Source organism: Sapajus apella, unplaced genomic scaffold (assembly GCF_009761245.1).
Source record: "Sapajus apella isolate SASKATOON/1434 unplaced genomic scaffold, GSC_monkey_1.0 scaffold137, whole genome shotgun sequence".
Lineage (NCBI taxonomy): Eukaryota > Metazoa > Chordata > Mammalia > Primates > Cebidae > Sapajus > Sapajus apella.
The window spans coordinates 1567553-1590312 of NW_022437077.1; the positions used below are offsets into that span (position 1 = coordinate 1567553).

General features: G+C 42.3%; 2 protein-coding genes across 2 annotated transcripts in view; one reads left to right on the plus strand and one right to left on the minus strand.

The window, feature by feature from the left end:
- Positions 1–359: 359 nt before the first annotated feature.
- On the minus strand, positions 360–3932 carry SPINT4 (serine peptidase inhibitor, Kunitz type 4). Its single transcript, XM_032263646.1, has 3 exons — positions 3678–3932; positions 2073–2250; positions 360–717 (listed from the first exon to the last, which is right to left on the minus strand). Exons 1-3 carry the CDS (start codon positions 3790–3792, stop codon positions 711–713), a joined length of 300 nt encoding a protein of 99 aa, XP_032119537.1. The 5' UTR covers positions 3793–3932; the 3' UTR covers positions 360–710.
- Positions 3933–16530: 12598 nt separating this feature from the next.
- Positions 16531–22760, plus strand: part of WFDC10B (WAP four-disulfide core domain 10B) — a 7161-nt gene continuing 931 nt past the window's right edge. Inside the window, 4 exon segments of the mRNA XM_032263699.1 lie at positions 16531–16658; positions 16661–16707; positions 17055–17118; position 17151. Of these exon segments, the coding sequence (XP_032119590.1) occupies positions 16632–16658; positions 16661–16707; positions 17055–17118; position 17151 (139 nt within the window). The 5' untranslated portion in view covers positions 16531–16631.

The following is a 22760-nucleotide window of genomic DNA, read 5'->3' on the forward strand; positions in this document are numbered from 1 at the left end:
AAGATGTGGGAACCCCTGTTTGGATGATCATGTTTTGGTAGCTGAAACACAGTCACTGGATTGAAGTTGAGGATTACTTTTCCAGAAGGACTGTCAATAACTGAGTCAAATAGCAATGACAGAGGCCCATATAATTACTCCTAAACAGGGACCAGGTTGGGAGATCATTAAACTAATTGAGGGACTTGAACAGGAAATATGACACAGAAAAATTTGTTATGAGTGCAGGGACATTTCACATAAGTGTGTGGTTCACTGCTAGGTTTGATTTCAAGATCCAAAGGGATGTAGGTTTGGTACTTTGGTTCCACTAACTAGTTCAATTTGACAGGGGCGGTGATGCAAACCTGTACAGATTTGGTTCGTCAAACCTGAAACAGTTTAGGATAAATTAAGCTAAGTGTGCATATGTGAGGGATGGCTCAGGAGTGAGGGGGGAACCAATGGATGGGACCAGCTGACATTTCAGCTCTGCAAATTTAGATAAGACAAGTGGAGAGAAACTAAGAGAGCCAGGGCTGACACAAAGACTCATTCTAATGACCATACAGTTATTTTCCGGGAAAGACAAAACCCAGGTCAGGAAAATAGCAAACAGATGGAAGCTTAAAGGATTATCAAAATATTACAAAGATTTCAAGATTGGTCTGAATTTTCTTGCATCTTTATTTTGGATGGTGTATCAGACAACTTCATGAGTTCACATCTTCTCAACTCCTGTTTAAGAAAAATACAAATCTGTGTTATAGGTTTTGGAAGGTCTCCCTGGATTAATGTAGGTCTTTTTTTTATTTTTTTTATTTTTATTATTTTTTTTTTTTCAGAGACGGGGTTTCACTATGTTGGCCAGGCTGGTCTTGAACTCCTGACCTCATGATCTGCCCGCCTCAGCCTCCCAAAGTGCTGAGATTATAGGCGTGAGCCACCGCACTCGGCCCAATGTAGGTCATTTTTATCCTAGGGAAAGCACAGAGGATGCCTTCTATCTCAATGTTTTCCTTATTTTATTGATTAATCTCTCACTTTTTCATTCACTTAAAACTTAATCATTGCTTACTATGTGCCAGGCACTGCAAAGATCCACTAGGAATATAAAATAAACAAAGCAAAACAACATTTCTGCTTTTGAGTTACCCCTAAGGCCACTCTCCAGCGAATTCTCCTGGGAATCAGCCAAACCACAGCCCTATTAGGCACCATTGACCTTCTATTTCCAACGATGGGGAAATAGTCAAGTGTGGGGGGGAACTTAGTTGTATAAAGCAGCAAGTTGCTATGGAGAGTTCAAAGGTATGAGAGTGCAAGAATTTGGTTTGGGTGACCTTGTACACGTAAGATGGTCATGACCATTGTGACTTACAGCTCTGGTTAGAAACGTTGGTATGCCATTTAATAATGTGACCTCAGGATGCTTGGTTACTTGTACTGTGCTTGGTTTCTTCATCTGTCACATAAAAATGGTGATATAAATCCACCTTGATATAATTTAAAATTATATCAATATATGTCAATTGCTTAGTGCAGTGCCTGATGCACAGTAATTGTCCAATAGATGGTGGCTATTAGTTTCTCTCTGGTCATTTGATTTTCTGACTGTAAAATGAGCAAATGATCCTGACAGCCCACCCAACTTTGTTTTTTGGGACAGAGTTTTGCTCTTGTTGCCCAGGCTGGAGTGCAATGGTGCCATCTGGGCTCACTGCAACCTCTGCCTCCCCAGTTCAAGCGATTCTCCTGCCTCAGCCTCCTGAGTAGCTGGGATTACAGACATGTGCCATCATGCCTGGCTAATTTTGTATTTTTAGTAGAGACAGGGTTTCACCATGTTGGTCAGGCTGGTCTTGAACTCCCAACCTCAGGTGATCTACCCGCCTCAGCCTCCCAAAGTGCTGGGATTATTGGTGTGAGTCACCATGCCCGGCCAACCCAACCGTTAAAACTTTTTATTAGAGCAGTCCTCTATCTTCCCATCCAAAGCAAGGTTAGCCCCGGATCAATTTTCTTTATCTTAGGATGTCAACACCTCTTCTTTTACTCCCCCGAAGGACCAAGGACAGGATTAGATTCCTTACTGTGGTTTGACTGTTCCAACACAGGCTAGTTCACATTCTAATTTAAGCTTGAAGTTGTTAAGGTTGCCGTTACAGCCAGAGAAGACAAAACTTTCACATCGTTTGGAGGTTCTGTTGTAGAAAAATCTAAAGTGAACTTCATAGCAGCTTCCAGCCTTCATTTCCAATTTGCAGGGATCTGCATGAGAGGTTCCCATTGAGTTAGTGGGAATTGGTTAGGACTCAGCAGGATAACTTATCTTTCTGGGCCCTTAAAAATTCCTAGCTTTAGCCTGAGAGTATTCTCATATTTATGGACTGTTGTTTTTCATGTGTCTCATATTCAAGGACATCTGGTTTTCTCTTGGAATTAGAGTTACTTGGCAAGATTGCCTTTGCACAATGCAAATTGTTACAATTCCAGGTTGTTGTGGTGAGCAATGTCCGGAAAAACGAGAAGTTGCAATCAGTGAGAAAGGAGGTTGCACCACTAGCTTGTGCAGGGTGATGAGGTTCCCTACATTTTATATCTGACAGTTTATTAAAGTACAGTATCCTCCTGCTTCTTCACATCATCTTCCTTTCCTTTTAATTGCCCACATAGGACATGCAATTCAGAATGCCTCCTCCCTAGTTTTCATACATTCACTATATATGTATACTTCCAAATTTAGGTAACCATGCCCGCTGCTATCGTCAAAGCAGGATGTTTACTAAAATGCTAAAATTCATGACCTTGGGGTGATGCTCTTTCATCCTCACACCCTGCCATCTTCTCCCTTCTTGCCTTCCCCGAGCTAAACCCTCTGCTTTTATTGTTGGGAGTTGGGTAGTAAGTGTTTGGAACAGCCACAGTCATGGTTGTATTGACAACACAACCCACCTTACTCAGGCAGCCAGTCTGGAATTTACTCTCTGGTAAAGTTATACGCATAATCTTATTTCACAGTCACAAATACCCTCTGCAGCAGGTACTTTTCTGATTTTCATTGTACACATGGGGAAACTGAGACTAAGAGCATAATATGTGGTTGAGTGACTTGTCCAAGGCACACATTTGCTATGTCACAGGGCCAGAATTTGGAGTGTCTGACTTATTGTGGACACTGTGCCACTTTCTTGTCCCCTGGAAGCGCTGAGCCTGCCCACACTGTCTATGGAAGAAAGTCTCATTGCCTCTCACATTTACACTGTGAGCCCCTCTAAACAGGAATCATCTGTCCAAGGTTTCTGTATATGCCCATAGCCCAGTTACTGAAAATGTCTTAATTTTCTCAGTCCCCAACCCCCTTTCTGTCTCATCCCAATACATACTCTTCAATGGTCTGGGATCTTTGAAATTTTTAACAAAACCTGATTCAAAATCCTTCCAGTCCTTTGAACCTCCTCTAAAAGAGGTCTCCATCTGGAAAGGACTTTGTGTCATTTCTGTTTTTTTTTTTTCTCATCAAACACCCAAAATACCCCTAGTGTAGGTAATGCCCTGAGCCAAGGGATTAAGTGTCTATGGGTATTGCCATGAAAGGAAGACCTTCCTGGATCACCTAGATAACACACTTTTCCCCCAGCACCTTTTCCCTCATTCATAATTGACCTTCAGATTTATTTTCTGCCTTAACATCATACCTTTGAGGTCTCCACATATCTTCTCAACAATGTTATCAATACCACCCAGTAATAGGGTATTCAGTGAGCAGAAGATGAAGAGCCCTAGAAGAAATCCCAGCTTGGCAGACTTCATGGTGCAGCAAGCAGCAGGCAGGATAGTTGTGGTATCACCTGATGTTATATTTTGGGCTTGATACTTGAGAGGGTTGAGCCCACCTACCCCAAGGGCCAGGACTGGACATTACTAGCTGTTGAGTTGAACAATGAGTGCTTGGGTACCCAGCCATGAAGCTGAAGGTCTCAAACTGATTAGACCCTTGATAGTGAGTCCCATGTTCATCTAGAAGCAATAGAAACTTAAGGATCAGAGCTTCTGCATATATTTAATCATGAAGGGTAGAATCATCGGAGCAAAGAATTAAAAAAGGATTTCTTCCTTTCTCTTTTTGACCTTCTATACAGAGAAGAAACTAATCATGGTACAAGAGAAACAGTGTAATAAGCACTATAATAAGAGTAACAGGGTTAGTTATAACGCATTGTACTACTTCATTCCAGGTGCTATTTTTCTTTTTTTCTGAGACGAAGTCTCACTCTTGTCCTCCAGGCTGGAGTGCAATGGCATGATCTCAGCTCACTGCAACCTCTGCCTCCCAGGTTCAAGCAATTCTCTGCCTCAGCCTCCTGAGTAGCTGGGATTATGGGCATGCGCCACCACGCCTAGCTAATTTTTTTGCACGTTTAGTAGAGATGGGATTTCCCCATGTTGGCCAGGCTGGTCTTGAACTCCTGACCTCAGGTGATCCGCCTGCCTTGGCCTCCCAAAGTTTGGGGATTACAGGTGTGAGCCACTGTGCCCCGACCCAGGTGCTATTTTTAAGTAATTTGTATATACTTCATCATATATACCCTGTGAAGTAGGGACAATTATTACCATCATTCACAGATGAAATGGAGACAGAGATTAGGTTACATGAACAAGGTCCCTCATTTATTATGTGGTAGAGACAAGATTTGAACTTGGCTTCAGAGTTTTTGTTCTTATTCACACTGCACTATGTTATCTAGGAACATGGGGACATCTTGGATTTGTTTTCTTCTAAAAGTTTTGAAATTTTGGCTTACATTTACACTGGAAATCCACCTGATGTTGATATTTTGGTAAGGTATAACATAAGGATCCTTTTTCATTTTTCAGTGGTCCCAGACCCATTTATTAATGAGTTCCTCTTCTATTCAACTGCAAAATAACTTTGCTTAATTATGTGGGTTGCTTCTGAGCTCTTTATTTCACCCCACTCTATATCCCCACTCCAAAGCCACACTTAATCTCTTGAACTTTGTTTATCTTAGGATTTTGCCTTTTCATATAAATTTTAGTCAGTTTATCAAATTATCCAAAAATCATGAGGTCAGGAGTTCAAGAGCAGCCTGACCAACATGGCGAAACCCCGTCTCTACTGAAAATATAAAAATTAGCTGGGCATGGTGGCATGTGCCTGTAATCCCAGCTACTTAAGAGGCTGAAGCAGGAGAATTGCTTGAACCTGGGAGGTGGTGGTTGCAGTGAGTTGAGATTGCATCATTGCACTCCAGCCTGGGCGACAGAGCAAGATTCTGTCTCAAAAAAAAAAAAAGATATTTTTAAGGGGAGGGATAACATTAGGAGAAATACCTAATGTAGGTGACAGGGAGATGGGGTCAGCAAACCACCATGGCATGTGTACACCTATGTAACAATCCTGCAAGATCTGCACATGTACTCCAGAACTTAAAAGTATAATAATAATAATAATAATAATAATATATTTTTTTAAAAAGAACTTGTTTTATGAATCTGGGTGCTCCTGCATTGGGTTCATATATTTGGGGTAGTTAGCTCTTCTTAAATTGAGCCCTTTACCATTATATAGTGTCCTTCTTTGTCCTTTTAAAATTTTTGTTGGTTTAAAGTCTGATTTCTCAGAAACTAGGATTGCAACCCCTGCTTTTTTCTGTTTTCCATTTGCCTGGTAAATTTTCCTCCATCCCTTTATTTTGAACCTATGTGTGTCTTTGCATGTGAGATAGGTCTCTTGAAGACAGCATGCTAATGGGTCTTGGCTCTTTATCCAGCTTGCCACTCTGTGTCTTTTAATTGGGGCATTCACAATTAAGGTTAGTATTGTTATGTGTGAATTTGATCCTGTCATCATGATGCTAGCTGGTTATTTTGCAGACTTGTTCATATGGTTGCTTCATAGTGTCAGTGGTCTGTGTACTTCAGTGTGTTTTTGTAGTAACTGGAAGTGTGATGTTTTCCTTTCCATATTTAGTGCTTCCTTCCTTCCTTGCAAGGAGCTCTTGCAAGACAGGCCTGGTGGTGTTGAATTCTCTCAGCATTTGTTTGTCTGAAAAGAATGTTATTTCTCCTTTGCTTATGAAGCTTAGTTTGGCCAGATATGAAATCCTGGGTTGGAAATTCTTTTCTTTAAGAATGTTGAATATTGGCCCCCAATCTCTTCTGGCTTGTAGGGTTTCTGCTGAAAGATTCACTGTTAGTCTGATGGACTTCCCTTTGAAGGTGACCTGGCCTTTCTTTCTGGCTGCCCTTAACATTTTTCTTTCATTTTGACCTTGGGGAATCTGATAATTATGTTTCTTGGGGTTGAACTTCTCATGGAATATCTTAGTGGGGTTCTCTGCGTTTCCTGAATTTGAATATTGGCATGTCTTGCTAGGTTGGGGAAGTTCTCCTGGATGATATTCTGAAGTATGTTTTCCAACTAGACTCCATTGTCTCCATCTCTTTCAGGTACTCCAATCAGTTGCAGCTTAAGGTTTTTTTTTTTTTTTTTTTTTGAGATGGAGTTTCACACTTATGCCCAGGCTGGAGTAAAGTGGCACAATCTCAGCTTACTGCAACCTCCACCCCCAGGTTCAAGCGATTCTCCTGCCTCAGCCTCTAGAGTAGCTGGGATAACAGGCACCTGCAACCATGCCCAGTTAATTTTTGTATTTTTAGTAGAGACAGGGTTTCACCATGTTGGCTAGGCTGGTCTTGAACTCGACCTCAGGCAATCCACCCATCTCAGCCTCCCAAAGTCTTAGGATTACAGGCATGAGCCACCGTGCCTGGCTGGTTCAGTCTTTTTACATAGTCCCATATTTCTCAGAGTTTTTATTCATTGCTTTTCATTCATTCTTCTCTACTCTTGTCTGCCTGTATTATTTCAGAAAGACAGTCTTCAGGCTCTGAGATTCTTTCCTCTGCTTGGTTTATTTTGCTATTGATACTAGTGATTGCATTGTGAAGTTCTCATATTGTATTTTACAGTTTCATCAGGTCAGTTACGTTCCTCTCTACACTGGCTGCTCTGGTTATCAGCTCCTGTGTTGTTTTATCATGATTCCTGACTTCTTTGCATTGAGTTACAATATTCTCCTTTAGTTCAGCAAAATTCATTATTACCCACCTTCTGAAGTGTTCTTCCATCAATTCAGCCATCTCAGCCTCAGCCCAGTTCTGTGTCATTACTAGAAAGGTATTTTGGTCATTTGGAAGAGAAGAGGCACTCTTGCTTTTTGAGTTTTCAGGATTTTTGCATTGATTTTTTCTTTATTTGTGGGCTTAGCTACCTTAGATTTTCTGAGGTTGCTGACCTTTGAGTGGGTTTTTTTGTGGGTCTTTGTTGTTGTTTTCTGTTTTTCTTTTGACTGTCAGACCACTGACTGTTAGCACCTGTAGGGCTGCTGCGGCTTTCTAGGGGTCCACTCCAGACTCTAGTTGCCTTGACTTTTCCTGTAACTTAGGTATCACCACTGAAGGCTGCAAAACAGCAAAGCCCACTTCTCCTCTGGGAGCTACATCCCAGGGGGGTACTGACCTGTTGCTGGCCTGAATGCTTCTATAGGAGGTGTCTGGAGATCCCTGTTGGGAGGTCTCACCTAGTCAGGAGAAATGGGATCAGGGATCTGCTTACAGAAGCAGCCTGGCTGCTTTTTGGTAGAGCAGGTGTGCTGTGTTGGTGGGGATCCTCCCTTGTCTGGACCACCTAGACTCTCCAGAGCTGGCAGGCTGGAACAGCCAATTCAACTCAACTGCAGAGATGGTGGCCACTTCTCCCCCTAGGAGCTCCATTCTAGGGCGAGATCAGAAATCTGTCCATATAAGCCTGGCTGGAGTGACTGAGGGCTTCCAGCAGGGAGGCCCCACCCAGTGAGGAGGAGTGGATCAGGGTCCTGCTTAAAGAAGCCATCTGGCACAATCTGACAAAGCAGGTGTGCTGCATAGAAGAGGACTAGTCCAGACTGCCTGGACTGTCCAGAGCTGGCAGGCTGAAATACTGAGCTGACCAAACTGCAGAAATGGCAGCCACTCCTGCCCCCAGGCCCTGAAACTCCCTCCAGTCTCAGGCAGACTCAGCCTACTGCCACTATGCAGGAACTCCAAGCCAGTAGGTCCCAACTTAAGAGGTGCTGTGGAAGTGGGGCCTGCAGAATGATGCTGCTTGGCTTCCTGGATTCAGTCCCCTTCCTAGGGGAATGTACAGACGGATCTACCCCCTTGTGGGGGATCCCAGGGCCGGGGTATGTAAAGCTTCTGTGTGTGCTGGAGTGGCTGCTCTGCTGAGAGTCCACACAGCTCTGTGTATTGAATCCAAGGTGTTGGTGGTGTAGGCTCATGAGGGGATCTCCTGATCTGCGAGTTGCAAAGATCTGTGGGAGAAGTGTGGTTTCCCAGGCAGGGTCTCACAATCACTCACTGCCTCCCTTGGTTAAGGGTGGGGGTTCCTTTGGCTCCATGTTGCTCCCGGTGGGCCATCACCCCACCCTGCTTTTCTTCCGTCTCCGTGGGTTGAACTGATTGCCTAGTCAGTCCCAATGCGAGAACCTGGGTACTTCAGACAAAGGTGGTGAATTCACTTGCTGCTCTCCTTTGTCTGCACAAGTGCTGTGACTGCAGCTGCCTCTAATTGGCCATCTTAAGTGGTATCTTTAAACACTAAGTTTCTTTCAATTTTTTTCTGGTGTACGAAAATGCAATTCATGTTACATATTAATCTTACATCCAATCATCTTCCTATATTCTCTTATTTCTAAATAATTTGTATGTGGTTCTCTTTGCCTTCTACAAAAATAGGCACAGTTATCATCTGTGACTAATGATGGTTTTGTGCCTTCTATTCCAATTATGAATGCTTTAAATTTCTATTTTTAGCTAGAATCTTTCGTATATTGTGGAATAAAAGCAGTGTAGTGGTCATCCCTGTCTATTTTGCAGATTTTAAGGGAATGCTTCTAATAGTTTCACCTTTAAGCATGATGTATACTGTAGGTTTTTTTTTAATACCTACAGTTTATCTTCTTAAGGATATTCTCTTGTATTCCCAGTGGGTTAAAAATGTAAACTATCAAAATTTGAATTTTGTAAAATTATTTTTTGCATCTGTTGGGATAATCACATGACTTTTAAACTGTTATACAGTGAATTGTATTTATAGATTTTTCTCATTTTTACTCTTGTATTTCTGGGATCAAATTGCTTATGCTAAATAATCTGTTTATACACTCCTGAATTTAGTTTGCTAATATACTGTATAAGATTTTTCTATATACGTTTGTGAGTTAGATTGGCTGGTAATTTTAATTTCTCATGCTCTCCTTATTTGGTTTGAGCACAAGGCTATATTGGCCTCAAAGACTGAATTCAGGAATAGTCATTTCTAGTCTCTGGATGATTTCATATAAAATTGAAATGGTTTATTCCTGAAGATTTGATTGAACTTTTCTGAAAATCGTGTGAACTTCATGTTTTCTGTTTCAGGAAATTGTTACTACTTTGTAAACTTGCTTAATGGTTTCCTATTCCTTCTTCTTTTTTTTTTTTTTTTGAAACAGAGTCTCGTCCTGTCACCCAGGCTGGAGTCCAGTAGCATGATCTCTGCTCACTGCAACCTCAACCCCCCTGGTTCAAGCAGTTCTCTTGCCACAGCCTCCTGAGTAGCTGAGATTACAGGCGTGTGCCACCATGCCCAGCTAATTTTTGTGTTTTTAGTAGAGACAAGGTTTTACCATGCTGGCCAGGCTGGTCTCAAACTCTTGACCTCATGATTTACCTGCCTTGGCCTCCTAAAGTGCTAGGATTATAGGCATGAATCATTGCACTTGGCCCCTATTACTTCAAATTTTTTCTCTTGTGAGTTTGGTTTCAAATAAAAAAAATCATTGTCCAGACCAATGAAACTTTGTCCCTATGTTTTGTTCTAAGAGTTTTACAGTTTCAGGTCTTATGTTTAAGTCTTTAATCTATTTTGAATTGATTTTTGTGTATGGTGTAAGTTTTCCCAAGTTCATTTACTGAAAAGATTATCCTTTCTCCATTGTGTATTCTTTGTGCTTTTGTTGGAAGTTAGTTAACTATATATGCATGGGTTTAATTCTGGCTCTCTATTCTGTTTTGTGGCTATATATGTCTGTTTTTATGCTGGTACCATACTGTTTGGATTACTGTAATTTTGCAATATAGTTTAAAATCAGGAATTGTGGTGCTTCCAGCTTTGTTCTTTTTGCTAAGAATTTCTTTAGCTATTCAGTGTCTTTTGTGGCTCATATGAATTTTAGGATTTTTTTTTTATTTCTGTGAAAAATGTCATTGGAATTTTAGTAGAGATTGTATTGAATCTGTAGCATACTTTGGGTATTATGAACATTTTAACAATATTAACTTTTTCCAACTCATGAACACGGGATACCTTTTCATTTTTTTGTGTCATATATGATTTCTTTTATCAATATTCTATAGTTTTTAGTGTACAGATCCTTCATCTCCTTGGTTATATTTAATTTTATTCTTTTTGATGCTATTATAAATTGAATTATTTTTCTTGATTTCTTTTATGGATAGTTTGTTGTTAGTGTACAGAAATGCAACTGATTTTTGTATATTATTTTATCCTGAACCTTTGTTGAGTTTGTTTACTAGTTCTAACAGTTATTTTTGTTACTGAGTCTTTAGAGTTTTATATACGTAAGATACCATCTATAAACAGAGACAATTTTCCTATTGTCTCTGTTTCCTTCTCCTTTCATATTTGGATGCCTTTTATTTCTTTTTCTTGCTTAATTGTTCTGGATAAGATTTCAAGTATTTTGTTGAACAGAAGTGGTGAGAGTGGGCATCCTTGTCTCATTCTTGATCTTAGAGGCAAAGCTTTTAGATTTTCATTATTGAGTGTGATGTTAGCTATGGGCTTGTTATATATGGCCTTTATTATGTAGAGGGACATGGCTTGTATACCTAACTGTAAGTCCTCAAAATGTTAACAATAATCATAACAATTTATATTTCTGTCACAAGGCATACAACATATTTTTATGCTCACTATATTATTTGATCTTTTTGTATTATCCTGTGAAAATGAAGAACAATTGCTTATGCTGTTTTCCTAAAGAGGAACACAAGGCTCACAGATACAGACGTGGAAGCAATGGAGCCAAGCAGAGAAAAGCTCAGGCTTTCTGGAGATTGATGCTTGTACAATTATGGATGCCTTGATTTAGAAAAATAATGCAGAACTACAAATACAAAATTAGGCATGTAAGTGAATATTTATTTGAAATGAAAAAGAAATTGCAACAAATTAGAAACTTACAAAAGCTTACAAATACATCAAATATCATGAATCCCAGAAAAATAAAACACTTCATTATTATTATTTTAAATACCTTTATAATATCTTTTTAACATTTTGTGGCTGATTATTTTTGATTGTCTCTCCTTATGACTATGATTTTTATATCATTTCTGCGTAGAGAACAGAAGGATAATTCAGTCTTTGCTCTAGCATAGTTGAACAAAAATTTGAAGTTATTATTGATAGCTTAGGAAAGATTATTTCCATTTCCATAACTTATCAGTAATGCCATATCTGTCATGTCCTTTGCAGTTTCCGGCTCATGTGGTGCTACATGTCTGGGGGAAGACCTTAGAGAGCTCTAGTCCTTTGATTTTGATTTCATGGCCCCTTATTACAGCCTCTTACTCACTGATCTGGCTCTATCAGGTCCTCACCACCCCTATGGTGCCTGTCCTGGGTTCATGATATGGCCATGAAGCCTTGAAGGCTGGCCCGAGGGAGGTTGCCATGCAGTCTCTGGTTGATATTTCTCCTTGAGCTTAAATATGGGATCAATTAGCCTGATGAGTGCAACCAAGGGTGGGTAATCAGTGAGGGTTGTCCAGATGTTGATGTGGTTGTTTGGTAAGACCACCACCAGGGCTGGGAACGGTGGCTCACGCCTGCAATCCTAGTACTTTGGGAGGCCGAGGCTGGCGGATCACCTGAGGTCAGGAGTTTGAGACCAGCCTGGCCAACATGGCAAAACCCTGTCTCTACTAAAAAAATACAAAAATTAGCCGGGTGTGGTGGCGGGTGCCTGTAATTTCAGCTACTTGGGAGGCTGAGGCAGAAGAATCGCTTGAACTTGGGAGGTGGAGGTTGCAGTGAGCCAAGACCGTGCCACTGCACTCCAACCTGGATGACAGAGCAAGATTCCGTCTCAAAAAAAAAAAAAAAGAAAAAAAAAAGACCACTACCAAGGCACAGATAGTGTCTCTGGACTGGAACAGTGCTGCTTGTCTCTAAGCCAAAGGGGGGTTCCTGCTTTCTCTCCCCATCCCAGGAGGAAACTGTGCTGAACTTTAGAAGGGGCTCTTGCAAGTGTTGACCTAAAGCTTAAGCTTCAAGAGTTTTATGGTAGATTAGCCTTTACCACCAAGCTCAAAAACAATTGGCAAGTTAGATATTGGGCCTCAAATTTCTTGCTTCTCAGTATCTTCCTAAAGGTGAACCAAGAAAAAACATTGTAGGGGCCTGTGGGGAAGGGAGAATACTTAGTCCATTATTCTTCTGGATTCTTTAAACATCCATGGATGACATCCTGTTGGGTCTCTAGAGAACTACTGTCATTAAATTGTGTGTTGTCAGGCTATGCTTAGGAACCCCAATAGCTCCAAAAACTTTTCCTGGAGCCTAACATGAGGCTGTCATAGAGGGTGTCCTCTGTCATGATGACCTTTAATTAGCCATCATTTTTTAGACATCAGCGTTATGTAGCTTAAACCTATGCTTTCCATTAGAACTTTCTGTGTTCTATATTTATAATGTGTAACATGGTAGCTACTAACCACGTGTGGTTATTAAACACTTGAAATGGAAAGTAAGGCTAAGGAACTAATTGAATATTTTATTTTATTGTAATTCATATGAATTACCATTTAAATAGCCTTTTGTGATCAGTGCCTACAGTATTGGATAGATCAAACTCAGATTATTAAAACAGTGATAGCCAACCTGTATGTAAGAGACCTGTCTCACTCAGGTCAGCTCGAACCACGTATGGTCGGTTTCTGGTAGTCAAAGCGTCTATAGAATTTTCTGAACAGTTTTTCCTGCTCTGGACTAGGGGTCACTGGGGAGTCAGATTAGAAGGGTGTCATTAAAGAGGAGAAAGATATGGACTTGTGATAATTTTATCTTGGGAAAACTTCATTTAGAAGGGGTGCAATGGGAAGAAAAGTGGAATTGTGGGACCAGGTGACCACACATTTCCAGGTTGGTAACATTCATATGGGATTTGCAGAGGGAAGCAAAGTCTTCCACAGTCACTCACTGGAAATATAGTAGAGTAATTCTGATCTCTGTTAAATTAGCCAATCTTTTGTCATGAGATTTAATCATATTATCTTTCAAGGATGCAGTACTTTTGGTAACTATGCCTTGTTCTCTCTGAAAAAGATATTTTGAAGATCAGTGAACACTGAATTAACTTAAAATAAGAGCAGTGTTCACTGATCCAGACTGACTCAGAGAAATTAAAAAGCAACCAACCAAACAACCAACCAGAATTTAAGGTAGAGTATACACTGTGATCCCTTTATAAAACAAAAATTTTGGATAAAGGAAGGATTGGCAAGATGTGGATAATAATATGTTCTTCTTAGACTCTCTGCCAGCAACCTTATGTGTGCTTTGCATGTGCCATTTCATTGCATCTTGGTGACACAGCTAAGGGTTAGATATTTTCCATCTCCATTTTACAGATGGACAGATTGGGGCTCTTAGGACTTAGGAGATGCCCAGCATCACCAGGTCAGCAGGCCAGAGCTGGATTGAGTCCCAAAGTGGCTAGGACTCTTAACCCTAATACAGAGCTATTACCCCATGTGAATGGATACTATCAGGCTTTCTTATTTTGCTTATTTTTTTCCATATTGTAAGTTTTCATAAGTAAATATAGTTTAAAAAAATAGTAGGCAGCTGATATTTGAGTGACTTTGGACTGTTCAATGAAGATTTTCTTTGTAGGAAAAACTTATCAAATGTTAGAATTAATCTACTTTTTGCCAGCCTCTTCTCATCCCTATTTGAAAAATCTGAATTGTATCCTTACTATGTGCAAGGCATGGTGCTAGGTGCTAGGGTTCTGTGGCAAAGAAATCACATACAGTTTGTGATTTTACGGGACTTATCCTCTGAACAAAGGAAATACTAACTCAAACAATTATAAGAAAGTCTGATAAGGTTATGGTAGGTCAAAGATAGGGCACTGCAAAAGACAGAGAGGGACCAATTCCGTCTGTAGTGAACTGGTGATGGTTCCATGGAAAGTTTAATTTAATAGAAACCTGGAAGCATGAGTGGGAGCTCATCAGGAGCACGGTAGGCTCATTAGAGACTGGGCAAGTGCTCATGCGTCTAAACTGCTCCTCTGGCCTCCACCTGCTACTATTTATCAGGCTCCCTTATACAGGGTTAATGAAAGGACTGAACTGAAAGACCACCATTCCAATTCGGAACATCTGGAGACATCAGAAGGACCATTAGAAGACCCTAAGCTTGGCCGGACATGGTGGCTTATGCCTGTAATCCAAGCACTTTGAGAGGCCGAGGGGGGAGCAGATCACCTGAGGTCAGGAGTTTGAGACCAGCCTGAACAACATGGAGAAACCCTGCCTCTACTAAAAATACAAAAAATTATCTGGGCATGGTGGTGCATGCCTGTAATCCCAGCTACTCAGGATGCTGAGGCAGGAGAATTGCTTGAACCTGGGAGGTGGAGGTTGTGGTGAGCCGAGATCACGTCATTGCACTCCAGCCTGGGCAACAAGAGCAAAACTCCGTCTTCAGAAGAAGAAGAAGAAGAAAAAAGAAGACCCTAAGCTTCTAATTTTTTTTTTTTTTTTTTTTTACCAAATACTCTGAAATGAACTCCGCCAACTTATGAATACTCTTATTTTTTTGGTGGTGGAATTCCACAGGACTCCATTTTGTTCACCATTCTTGCAACATCAGTAAAATAACAAAGATGATTCTCACTCCCTCTTTTTTAAGAGAAAGAACTGGAACCCAGAATGAGTGACCCTGTGAGTTGCTGAGAATTTCTAACTTTTGCAGAGACCAAGTTCTTCCTTCCACATGGCGTTGTGCTGTCCTCCCAGTACCCCGAGGCATGATGCTTTCTTCATCTTTCGCATGAGGGAGGTGACTGTCTCAGGGGTGTACAGTGAGAAGACCAAAGTCTCACAGAGTGTGAAGGGCTTAGCTTGACTCCCTGCCCAGGGTGCTGTCAACTGGACCCAGATGCTGGAAGAGCTTGTTTCCTGACAAAGCCTCAGATGTGAGTTCCCTGGGTTCCCCTTGGGCCATGACTTGGCTCCTTAGGTTGCTCTGTGTTGCAGAATTCATGCTGGACTGCACCCTGACCTAGGGAGTGCAAAGATAGCCCTTGGAGGGGAATGATGGAGGAAGAGGCAATCAGACAATGGGAGTTCGTTCTGACCTTGTGGGAATGCAGTGCTCCTGGTGAGGCTAGAGAAAGAAAGTGAGCATCCCTGGGAATCTCAAATAAGGAAGACCAGACCAAACCCCTTACTTACAAAATGCTCTAGGAAACATGCCTCAATTGTCAGGTGTGATGACTTCTGAGTGCTTGCATTTGTTTCTGTAGAAGAAAAATATTTTCAAATATTAACTGGTGAAGTTTTATTTTTAGAGATATAATTTTTTCTTTCAATTACTTCCACCATGAATATTAGACCACGAAGCTCTAATATGTTGGCAAGTAATGTTTTAAAGCTTTCATGGATCATCTATTATTGTTACAGTCTTAAAGATGAGGAAGCTGATGCCCAGGGAGAGGTTAATTAACTTGTCTAAGGTCACTCAGCTAAGAAGTGGTAGAACCAGGATTTGAGCTCAGGTTTGAGCTCATGCTTAATCACTCTGCACATTAACTCATATGCTGGGTATTCTGCTTGTGGTAGGGAATACAGCAAGGAACAAGACTGCCAGGCTTCCAAGAGGCTCATTGTTGAGTCTTCCAATGTGGGTCTTTTGAAATTTCATCTGGGCCTTGCAAACAGGAAAAAACAAAAGTCCTTATTTTACTCATGAGAAAAAGAAAGTAAAAAAGAGGGGAATTGTCTTATTTAAGGTCATAGAAAGACACATTGCAAGATGGGATTAAAAACCATATGTCTTGGCCAGGCACAGTGGCTTACACCTATAATCTCAGCACTTTGGAGGACCAGGGCAGGTGGATCACCTGAGGTCAGGAGTTCGAGACCAGCCTGGCCAACATGGTGAAATCCCATCTCTACCCAAAATACAAAAATTAGCTGGGTGTGGTGGTGGGCACCTGTAATCCCAGCTACTTGGGAGGCTGAGGCAGGAGAATCCCTTGAACCTGGGAGGCAGAGGTTGCAGTGAGCCAAGATCAGGCCACTGCACTCCAGCCTGGGTGAAAAGAGCAAAACCCCATCTTAAAAAAAAAGGACACCATATGTCTCATCAGCACCCTCATGTTCTTTCTCTGCCCTGGGAGCACACTCCATTTAGCAGGCTTGGGGCTAGTGTTAATGTCTGGACAATTAAGCAAAACTTCCCTTGGGCTGGATCTCCAGAGCCTGAGAACACTGGTAGCCAAAGGATGGTGTCTTGTGAAAGGAGGGCAAGCGGGGAAGTGTAAAGCAAAATTTGCTTTTGGGTTTTGTTGATACTTGCAGGTAAAGTGTCCCTGGGCTAAGGGTAGATTCTGGGTCAGGGGAATGTCTGTGGATAAAGTCATTGTGAGTGTGTTCAGAGAGGCAGAGTCAGAGATTCACAGATATAGTAATGGGATGTAGTGATTGGGAGAGGAGGGCTTTTCTAATCAGGACTTTTATGGAAATTATCCTTGGTCAAGAGAAGGGGCATGTTGCCAACATGGCCACCAAGGGAAAAAAAAGGAGAGATCCAGCACAGTTGCTAGTAAGAGACTCCTCTGTTGGGCTCCCACCAGCAGCTCTAGGATCAGGCCTGGATATGAGATGTCTCTTACCTGTTGGGCTTTTGAAATGTACCTGATGAACAGACCAGCCCACAGAAGGATGAACAGCAACGAAATCCTTTCTGGCAATCTTCCTGGGATGCACACCGTTGAGTACAGTTTTCAGGTTGTGATATGCAGGGTGGAGGTTCCAAGATGTATTCTGGAACACAACAAGTAAGAGAAGGGCCTCACCAACAGGCTGGAGTAATGTTCAGAACTCAGAAAGCCCAGGGAACTGCCAGGAAAGCTGCCACCCTCGTCTGCCTTGCATGGTTCCAGGGCGGTGGCATCAGGTTTTGTCCTCAGCTGCTGCCTTCCTCTGAGTTCTGAGCAGGGAAGTCGGGCATGGATATTTTTTGATCAAGAATAGAGTTTGGCAGAAACCCGCACCCACTGGTCATTCATCATCTTTGTAGGTCAGACGCCAAGTCCCCTAGGGCCATGGTTGGGTCCCTATCAACGATATTAATGGTGTATATGGTGAACAAGAAAGAGGTTTGTACAATCATTCTGCACTGACTCATTGTGTGGTCTTCAGCAAGTCATAGAGCTTCTCATTAACAACATACGTTACCCTTAGGTTAACCTAATGTGGGTTATTTGTGTATAGGAAGAATGAATGAAAGAAAGATAAGTTTTGGCAAAGGATGAAGACCACGCAGTAAACTGAAGGTACTGCATCAGAAAGCTGGGACCCAATTCACAAGTAAGTTCTGGGAGTGACTTCTTTCATGGTAAGAAGGGTGGAGATTTCAGAATGGGGTTCAAAGATTCAGCTTCTTTTGCTTCCTTGGTGTCTCCCGATCAGGAGGCCAGAGCACCAGGATGCCTCACTTTCTACTGTTGGAGGAGAATAAGCATCTTTATGTTGCCTTCCTATTTCCTCCCCTACCCTCAAGTATCTCAGTTCAAAGCTAAGACCTACCTGCCCTGGGAGTTTCTTCCCTAAGGCCACAACCCACAGTCTCCTTTCTATTCCTGAACTCTAAGGGTGGGCCCCATTAACCCCTTTCTCCAAGCCCTTCCAGATCCTAATTTTTGTACCTTGTGACTTGCCCTTTCTTTGGGGGCAAAAGTCAAAAGTAGGGCATTCTATTGCCCATCTGTGGGTCTATTTCTATGCAGATATGTGTAATTAGATGGGAATCTATAGGATATTATGATTTGAAAGGAATGAAGGAAGAAAGAGGTTATGACTATAATTGTAGCAGCAAATTGCACCAGAATTGGGGGTAAAAGAAGCTGAGGTCCAAGCTGTTGACAATTTAACAGAGACCGGTAACTAGTACTCACTCTTGGCCTCTCAGCTATCCTATAGCTCACTGGGACACTGCAAGAAAGTGGAACTAGTCCACACTTTGAAGAGCTTGGGGCTCAATAGGACAGTTTAGGGATAGACACCATGATCCAGAGATCTCAGAGAGGTCGCCTTTTTCACGTTTTGACCCCTCTTCTGGGTATCTGGTCCCAACTTCACTCACATCACTTCCAGTCTTAGAAAGCCTCTTTGTGACTTTCCTCGAATTCTGATTCTCCAATTAACTCTACCCTGCGCATTCCTATTTTCTTGAAGCTTGCTTAGTCCCTCTTAGTCCTACAAACCTGCATGCCCTTTCTGAAACTTCTAAAGCAGGACCTAGCCTCCCCAGACCCATGAGCTACCACACCTGTCCCTCTTCTGAGCCCCAGTATTCTGAAGATGTTTTCTCCATAGAAGAGTGGATGTATGATGAATAACAGTTCTTTTCCCATTTGGTATTGGTTGATGTCAACATTACGATAGCCAGAGGTCTTTTGAGTTGAGCTGGGCTGTGGTGGCTACTGAGATGGACTCTACGCTGTCCCATTGATGCGAATTACCAGTACCTCTGGCGTTTGAAAATGTGGAATAAAATGCAAGCCTTTTTCCCCCTAACTTCCAAAACATCCTCCAAGGCCAAGGTTATATAGATTTCAGCTTGCGTTCTACCAGCGTCATTGTCTCTCTGTTTTAATGCTTGAAAAGGGAGTCCAAGCATCCGTGAAGGAGCCATGGGAAGCAAGACTAAGCTGGATGATAAGGCTGATCACATTTACAGCATTTAATATTACTGAGCATTTACCATGGTCTAGTAAGCGTGAACTATGCCTGCATGCATTATCTGTTCTTCTCCAACTATCCCCATATAATCATATCCTTTACAAGGACAAAAACCTAAGGCCCAGATACTTTGCCCAAGGTCACTCAGTAAGCAACAGAGCAGGGATTCAAACCTAGATCTTGCCAACAATAAAGCTTGCGCCCTTGAACATGACACAGTATTTTTCCAAGAGGTACGACAGACTATCAGCCCTCAGATCCTCTCCTGTCCACAGATGTTACTTCCCTCCCTGGCCCAGACCCAGCACCTACTCAGAAAACGCTGCTTGAGACTCCCAGGCACCGGCGGCAGTGCTAGGCAGAACACCACCAGGAACTGCAGAGGCAGCACGGGATTCATGGTGCCAGTGGGACAGGTGAGTAAGTTCTGGGCCAAGGATTGCTGGGTTTGACCAGGCACTGCTGTGAGGAGAAGAGAGGGAAAGAGGGCAAAGTAGAGGCCCGCTGTGACTACTAGCCTTTCACTGTGTACTCCAATCAAAAAGGCAGGGCAGAAATCCAAGCACCTCCCAATCACACCCACTCCAGGGCCACGTAGTGTTTTCATATCCCTCGTAACCCCCTAATCTTGATCTTGCTATCTCTCTCATATGTATGTAGATCTTATTCATGTCCCTTAACACTTTTTATAATTTTTCCCTGTGGAAATTGTATGTATCTTTGCTATATTTATTCACAGAGTCTTGAATTTTTTTTTTTTTTTTTTTTTTTGAGAAGGAGTCTCACTCTGTCACCCAGGCTGAAGTGTAGTGGCGCAATGTCAGCTCACTGCAGCCTCCTCCTCCCAGGTTCAAGCAATTCTCGTGCCTCAGCCTCTTGAGTAGCTGGGATTAGTAGGCGTGCACCACCATGTCTGGCTAATTTTTGTAATTTTAGTAAAGATGGGGTTTTGCTATGTTAGCGAGGCTAGTCATGAACTCCCGACCTCAGGTGATACGCCCATCTCAGCCAAAGTTCTGGGATTACAGGTATGAATCACCGTGAAGTTTTAAAAGGAAATTGTAAATGCTATCATAACTTTTCAATTAATTCCTTTACTATAAAGACACATGCACACATATGTTCATAGCAGCGCTATTTACAATAGCAAAGACATGAAATCAACCCAAATGCCCATCAATGATAGACTGGATAAAGAAAATGTGGCACGTATACGCACCATGGAGTACTATGCGGCCATAAAAGGAATAAGACCATGTTCTTTGCAGGGACGTGGATGGAGCTGGAAGCTATTATCCTTGGCAAACTAAAACAGGAACAGAAAACCAAATACCCCATGTTCTCACTTATAAGTGGGAGCCGAACATGGACACAGGGAGGGAAACAACACAACCTGGGGCTTGTCAGGGGAGGGAGAGCATCAGGGAAAGTAGCTAAGGCATGCTGGGCTTGATACCTAGGTGATGGGTTGATAGATGCAGCAAACCATCATGGCACATGTTTACCTATGCAACAAACCTGTACATCCTGCACATTTACCCTGGAACTTAATATAAAAAATATAGCTCAATCATATAGAGTTTTGTGTAATGAATTGATAAAAATAATTTATAATTAGGCCGAGCATGGTGGCTCACACCTGTAATCCCAGCACTTTGGGAGGCTTAGAGGGGTGAATCACTTGAGGTCAGGAGTTTGAGACCAGCCTGGCCAACGAGGCAGAACCCCATCTCTACTAAAAATACAAAAAATCATCTGAATGTGATGGCACATGCCTATAATCCCAGCTACTCAGGAGGCTGAGGCATAAAGTGCTTGAACCCAGGAGGTGGAGACTGCAGTGAGCCAAGATCGCACAACTGCACTCCAGCCTGGGTGACAGAGTGATACTCTGTCTTAAAAAGAAAAAAAGGAAGAATTTATAATGAACACCTCTATTATGTGCAAATAGCCACTTCTCAAAAGGGCTCATGTTATAATGTCTGGCTTTACAACTGTGGAAATTGGAGTGGCTTCCTGTAGCTACCCTCACCCAAAAAGAAAAAAAGAAGAAAAATCATGTCGTTTCTTTTCGAGAAATAATGACATTGTAAATATTTGCATAATATTTACAATGGTAACAAAAGATAGGGATTCAAAAATGAGAAAATAAAAGATTATTTACATTAAATATACAGGGGAACTAAAAGATAATGCAATGAAATACGGGTTAATTCTAAGCACCTTTTAAAAATTACATTTTTTCTTTTCTTTTTTCCTGTAAAGAATTTTGTAATTAGAAAGCAGATATATTTATTTATTCTGTTAAAAGTTTTCCTTTTAACAGAAAAGGAAACCTCTGTTAGCAAGAACACAGGACTGGTTATGTGGGAGGAGGAGGCGTCATTCCTGCAGAAGCCCTATCCTATAGGGAGAAGGACAGGGCCAGGAGGAAGCAAAGGCAGGAAGCAAGGACTCTTGCTCTGCCCTGACTTGGCCAGTGGAGGCAGCCAGGAGCTAAGGATCACTCCTTCTTTCCTTCCCTCTCCACAGGCAACTCTGCAGGGAAGTGTGTAACCATCTGGCCAGACTTAGGGCTCATGCTCTGGCCAGAGTCATGCCATTCCAGACACTGCTGCCTGTCCTGGTTCTCTGTGTGTTGCTGCTGCAGGCCCAGGGAGGATACCGTGACAAGAAGAGGATGCAGAGTAGGTGATGGGCTGCTGGATGGGTGAGGGGCAGTTGGGTAGGGGGAACAGAGGAGCTGTGTCCAGTCTGAGTAGGACCTAGGAGTTGGAATCTCTCTGCATATCCAGCTCTGACCACAATGCTGTGCAGACTCTGGGCTGTCCCAAACCATGGCCCTCCAGCCCCTTAGCTGGCCCTGGGAATAGTAATGGGAATGAAAGGGGAACCTACATCTTCTGTTGTTCATTCCTAATACTTAGAGACAAATAGTAGATCCCATAGTGAAAGATGAGTCAGGGCTGAGAATCCAATGGGAAAGCAGGACAATTATTCTTTGATTTATGCATATTTGTGAGGAGTAAACATCTAGAAGTGGTTATGAGGCTAGGTGTAGGTGTATAAATGGGTATAAGTGTAGGGTAAATAGGACATACAGCAATGAAAAGTTGGAGTATACAGACCAAAGTTAAGGTTATCCTCAAAGGGGCCAGGGGGTGGTGGGAAGGGGTATTAGGGACAGTGACAGTGAGGAGAGGAGAGAGAGGGGTGAGAGGCAAGTTCATCTTCTTTTCTGGACTCTGCAAATTCTGGAGAATAAGGGAGGGTTTGAAAATGTCTCAGGCTTCTTTGAGCTCTCAGGGTCAGACTGTAGATTCTGTGGGGGTGACTTCACCAAGACCATGATTAATAGGGAGACAGAGTTCTGAATGAACGTGTACGAAGAGGGTCCAGGAAGCCCAGCTATTGAGGTCTACAGGGGGGAGATGGCAGGGCGGGGAGACAGGATTTAAGACACTACCTCAAGCCTGTAATCCCAGCACTTTGGGAGGCCGAGGCGGGTGGATCACGAGGTCAAGAGATCGAGACCATCCTGGTCAACATGGTGAAACCCCGTCTCTACTACAAATACAAAAATTCAGCTGGGCATGGTGGCACGTGCCTGTAATCCCAGCTACTCAGGAGGCTGAGGCAGGAGAATTGCCTGAACCCAGGAGGCGGAG

Excerpts from the sequence above, each read along its gene's own strand:
- SPINT4 (XM_032263646.1), bottom strand. The coding sequence starts at position 3,792 with ATGAAGTCTGCCAAGCTGGGATTTCTTCTAGGGCTCTTCATCTTCTGC. Across the intron at positions 2,251-3,677 it reads GATATGTGGAGACCTCAAAG|ATCCCTGCAAATTGGAAATG; the intron begins GTATGATGTTAA and ends CCTCTCATGCAG.